The sequence below is a fragment of the Anarrhichthys ocellatus genome, unplaced genomic scaffold, assembly GCF_004355925.1.
Source record: "Anarrhichthys ocellatus isolate YVR2014 unplaced genomic scaffold, GSC_Weel_1.0 scaffold1997, whole genome shotgun sequence".
Taxonomy (NCBI): domain Eukaryota; kingdom Metazoa; phylum Chordata; class Actinopteri; order Perciformes; family Anarhichadidae; genus Anarrhichthys; species Anarrhichthys ocellatus.
The window spans coordinates 3,291-8,982 of record NW_022281971.1 but is presented as its reverse complement, the minus strand read 5'-3'; the positions used below and the strand labels follow the sequence as shown (position 1 = coordinate 8,982).

The window sequence follows — 5,692 nt, the reverse complement described above, 5'->3', positions numbered from 1 at the left end:
GGGTGTATATCATGCATTAGTGACGGCTTTGTAATCCATAATATGTTTTAGTGTGAGTGATATATTATACAACTCATATATAATATGAGTTTAGTGCATAAAGTCAAGCTCAGAGCTCACTCTCACCACCTCTGCCAGCTAATGGGGCCTCTAACACATGTGACTTCAATGTTCTACGTATTACTTTATTTCATATCGAATGATATCTGTTTAATTATTCTTCTCATTGTTGTTGTTATCACCATTCTCTCTCCCATTGTCACAGGTTGTGGGGCGAGTTGGCTGAGGTTATTGTTGTTGTAATGTCCTTTAACTGCTGCAACATGTGTCTGAAGGAATATTGGAGAAAAAGACATGTCCGTTTACAAACTCTACTAATTCAAGTCTCTGGGCTTTGGACTGGCTTGAGCCTGTTTATGCAGAAGTGTTTTAAATAACAAGGTTTTAGTGAAGATGCACATGTTTGTGAAGTAGTGAGCATACAGCTGGATAAGTGAGAATTTGTTAACGCATGCTTTCATGTAGTTTTACCCCCATTCACTTCAATTCATCCAGACTTCTCCATTTCTGGATTCTTTGTTCACCGTGGAGGCATTAGGAAAAAACAAGGTTTCCTTCAACTATTCACAAGGTAACACAGGGAGAGTCACTGATATACAAATGATCATTTTGGGGTGAAGTGTTCCTTTAACAGCTCCTAGCAACCACTCCTGGGGTTAAGAGGAGAAGGTGTGTTTGTGTGATTTTGGTGAGCTATCCCATAATAATACAGACTACCAAAATGTTGTCATCTGCAATGACATACAGCAGGCATGATTTACACTTGTATCCAGCTTTTCCACATTGCTAATAAGCAGTGCTAACAAGTGTCTTACCGGGTTCTTCTTGTTCCATGCCATGCTGCTGACGCGGCGTCCTCTGCTGAGCTCACAGCTGAAAGCCCAGAGACGCTCCACAGCTGGAGACCGAGGGCTCTCTGCATCCTCCTCCCTCTGCTTCACCAGACTGTCTGGTTCTGACACAACCATTCAAAAAAAAAACCTGCAACTTCATTTCAATTGTCACATACATACAGATTTGACTTCTGGATTCAACCTATCCTCAGCATTGATGACATTATTACTCACCTCTTCATCCAAATAGTTCAATCTTATCCATTAATATCCATGAACACTTCATCTGACCTATATGTATGTATGTGTATTGTATCTGCTGTTGTGTGTCAGTGCTGCTGATGAGCTGACTTTACCTTCGGTCACGGGTAGCTGTCTGTAAGCAGCCAGCTTGGGTTGGAAAGTGTTTCCTAGAATGCTCCTCTCCATTACTAGCAAGCAGTGTTGGAATCTCTCTGACAGCATGATCAGCTGCAGGTCTGACTCAACAATTAAACCGCTCCCAAACGCTTCCACTTCTTTCATTGAGCTAGCAGCACTGGCTGAAGAGATATACAAGAAAGTGATACATGCAAGTTATTGCAGAGCTCTCCTAAATTCCACTCTCAAAACTATAAGACTTCATATGACTTGAGCTGTGAATCATCAAAGGAAGAATATAGGTGCTTTGTAATGATGTTGTGTCTGAATAACATCAAGAGGTCAAGAGGTTACTTAGAATGAAATTACACCAAGCAGCATCCTCCCCAGTCCTTCACTGGTACCTGTACTGGCCATGCTGCCCACTGACACACTCCCCTCTGCTCCTCTGCTGGTGTCCTCTCCAGCCTCGGGATAGTCAGCCCTCCCTACTTCCTGGCTGCACACCTCCTCACACTGCTCGGGGCTGATCAGAGTGTCATACATGTCCCAGGTGGTAACAGTCGTAGCTGTGGGCATGAAAACATGTTAAAGACTGTCCACCTGAAAAGACGAACACTATTAATAAAGATTAGTTCCATCGGACTAATCATCGCAATAATTACTTGATTAATCAACTAACAGAAAAAATAGATTTCGTCATTTCTCAAGAACTCTGGGTCCAGCTTCCCAAATGTGAATATTTTCAGATGTTTTACTTTTCTATGAGAGTAAATTGTGTGTGTTTTAGCATTTCACTGTATAGTGCTGACAGTCTATCTACTCAATATCTATTTATTATTAGCAGGGATTTCTCTCTATCCCATCCCTGTGGAGCGGACAAACCCGGACTCCTTAGTTGTTGTCCTCGGTGACCGCTTGTTGCAGAATTGAAAACTTTCTCAGCCTGTTGTTGAGGGGATCACAGCGGACCAGTGAAGCTGTGAGAGATTTTCAGGCGTGCTTGGACTGTACAGACGGTGATGTTTTACGCATCTGGGATGTTTGCTGCAGTCCATGGTTGGGAGTATAACCGAGGCCTGAGGACCACAGGACTTAACATCTTCTGTCTGACAGGAAGCAGCATGTGAAGCTGGGGAAACACGTCTCTGACCGTCATCGACTCGTTCCCTTTGTAAACCAAGTCACTAGTCCACACCTCTTTGATTTTAAAACTCTTTTGATTTCAAAAAACTTTGATCATTCACAATATTTCTTTCATACTTCTATTGTACTTTTTGGATTTTGGAGTTTTTTATTTTTATTTCAATTCTCTCAAGGCAAAAGCCTTGTATGTCAAAACCTGATTCTTATTTTAAATCCCCTTTCTGCCTTGTTTCCAACAACAGGTAGCCAGCTCCAAGGGAACATAACGAGCCTAACCTGAGTCCACCATCACTACGCTGTCGCTCTGGACCTGCTTGCTTTTAGCTGCTCCATTCAACGTCTGCAACGATCGATCCACATACTTATCGTTGCCCATTCTGTTTCTGCACAGCTCAGCATACTGATTGTTTCTCTCCCTGTGAAAACCCCTATTAAAACAAAATACGTCATGCTTGTACTCAACTCTACATTAATATCTGAAACTGTAAAGTATTTAGAAAATGACAATTTTATATTTTTCAATCACTGACCATAAGATCAAACCATCACACACTGTATTAGTACGTGTCACAGGACGGTTGCACGTGTCAATCACTGTCTCGTAAAGATTAAGAGTGGTGTGTCTTTCCTATGCGTATTGTGCTTAATACACATTACTTCACTCACATGATAGCTTCTGCATCATCAGCATTTACTGACATTAAGGTGCTCTGTATGTCCAGCAGTGAAACGCTGTCTGTCTCAGAGATGTAGACATCAGTGACCTCTCTCAACATTTCCTCTGTCACATGTTCCTTCACTGTGTCTCTTTTCCCCGGCACGTCTAATAAGGAACAAAAGACATGAAACAGAAACCACAGATAGCGCTGTGTCATCTGTGACCTTCAACCATATTCAGATGCTGTAGATGTAACTCTATTTATGTACATTTAGTTTTAATGAACTTATTGCCAACATTAAGAATGGAGCTAAAAAAATAGAATATAGCAATGAAAGCGAATTCATTTTGGAACCTGGGAAGTTGATGGGCAGGTCCCGTTTGGAAAATGTATCCTCAATCTCCTCATTCATGGACTCTATGGTAGACTGGCTGGATATTCTGCTGCTTCCTAATGTTGACCTGGAAAACAATGTCAGAGCACATCTTTACACGGGGACACTGTGGTAACACTCGGCCTAACGCAGGACACAAAGGACGTCACTGATCAAAGATAAAATGATTATTTTCCTGCCCAGCATCATCTTTTCTTATCAATAAATCATACATTGGACTATGTCTAAGCGATTTCATTGATTCCTTGTTTATCCATATTTAAATCGGCTGTCTATGGGAAATGGCATCATATGTCATATATTTTACAAAGTTGCTGGTGTTTTTTCTCATATTAGTCGTATCCACACACTCTCATGAACCTCAGATCAGCTCCAGCTGTTTGACCATCAGGTCAGAGATGTGTAAAAGAAGGAGCCCTGCACCTGGAGAAAGGCATGGTGAAGCTCCCGGTGGCTGCTGCCTGATCTGATGCTGATCCAGCAGAGATCTCATCCAGAAACATCCTGCTGGCTTTGGCCTGTGCCGCTGCTGGATCTGCCTGGTACAGTGGCTGAGGAGTGACGTCATTTTCTTCTTCATCAAACACCTGCAAACAGGACAACGATTAGCCACCAATAACACTGCTACTGCATTAGCCTGCTGCTAGAAGGCACTAAGATAGATCGGCCTACTTGTAGCCTGTAGGGAGGATATAAGTTACCCGAACAACTTGTCTGGGAGTTTGGAAGGCGCTCTTCTCCAGAACTTTGCTCCCACCACCCAGGCTGAAACTTCTTCTGCTTGGGCAACCGATGATGCTGTTTGTGTCTCTTGTACTTTGGCGGACTCCATGTATGCCTGATACTGAAATATTTATTGTTCGAGAAGAGCTAGGAGACAAAATAACAATGAGCATTTCAGTTAGCATGGCTTCACTTTGTTTCCCTAGCAGGAGACTGGGGTGGGTCTCATAATAGAATATTCTAACCAGCAGCAAATGAAAAGTTAAGGCCTCAGCTATAAATACATATGTTTAATGGACACAAACCTTTTCTAAAATTAGGAGATTGGTGATTATATTCAAGTTGTGCATTTGTGCTAACTAGTAGGTTGGCACAATGTTAAAATGGAATAATAGAAAAAACTCAATTTAATTTAAACAAGAGCCAGAAAACATGAACATTTAACAGAATATATCCCCATTTTTTAAAGCAAATATTTTAATCAATCTCTTTTGTCAACAGTTACAATATTGGACTCCAACCAACCACGCTCACAATTGACCCAGCTTTGTGATGAAGTTATGTGAGCCAGAAGACTTTCAAATGAACCTGATTCCTTTGTGTATTAACTAGAAGTCCCACGTACAACACCACAGTTTACACTTTCAATGGAACTGAAATGTTACCCTGACCAAAAAAGTTAGTGACTTCTCAATGTTTTAAAAGAGTAGATGTTCAAAAATACAAACATTTGATTTTCCATTTTTGTTTCTGTGACCTCCAGGACCAGAAAACAGCTGTATTCCAAACAACCCCGGTCTCCCTAATACACAGTGTGGAAAAAAGAAGTGCCAGTACTCCCGTTATTCACATATTGGCGTATGTAATGGCGTATAGTCGGCCTATAATAATATTCCAACTGAAACATTATAGGTGGTGGTGTGTTTACCCATAATGTGGACCATTATTATTATTATAGATGAGCAGTATAAAGCTTAAAAGCTTAAAGAGATTAACATCAAATCGTTAAATAATTATTATATTGTTTCCACATATTACAGCCTTCTGGACATTAAAGAAATGTTTGCCCTTTACAATCATATTATGTAAACCAAAAGTTCATGATGAGTACCGGTCCACTTCGAGGTCTGCTACTAAACACGTTGACAAAAAGAGAATAAAAGAGAACTTACGGCCTCAGAACAAGAGTACTTCTCTTCTTTCGTTCTTCTTTCGCAACGTCAGACATTATTGTAGCATTGTTGTATGCCTAAGTTGCTATAGCAACGTGACGCGCCGTCTCGTGAGAGTTGCGCTAATAATGGCTCCTATTTCATGAACAACTGTTGGAGATGGATGCTGCTCTATAAGATGAATAGATCGAGGCACTACAGTGCAGATCAGGTAGGGGCGTATATGCAAAGGATAAGGAACATTTCCATAAGAAGTTGAACTCAGGAATTTTGGACATTTTGCACAATTTAAATATAAAAACCATACAGGGGATCCCCAAAGTCCTTATGATCCATCCTATCTAT

General features: G+C 41.0%; 1 protein-coding gene across 1 annotated transcript; it reads right to left on the bottom strand.

The window, feature by feature from the left end:
- Window positions 1–821: 821 nt before the first annotated feature.
- LOC116378037 (WD repeat-containing protein 78-like) lies at window positions 822–5,403 on the bottom strand (the record flags this gene model as incomplete). The annotated part of the gene is made up of 9 exons (XM_031839835.1): window positions 5,348–5,403; window positions 4,154–4,322; window positions 3,876–4,039; window positions 3,413–3,519; window positions 3,066–3,222; window positions 2,676–2,827; window positions 1,658–1,822; window positions 1,250–1,435; window positions 822–1,015 (listed from the first exon to the last, which is right to left on the bottom strand). Coding segments are annotated over exons 1-9 (1,350 nt in total), but the record flags the coding sequence as incomplete, so codon positions are not given.
- Between the last annotated feature and the right edge of the window lie 289 nt (window positions 5,404–5,692).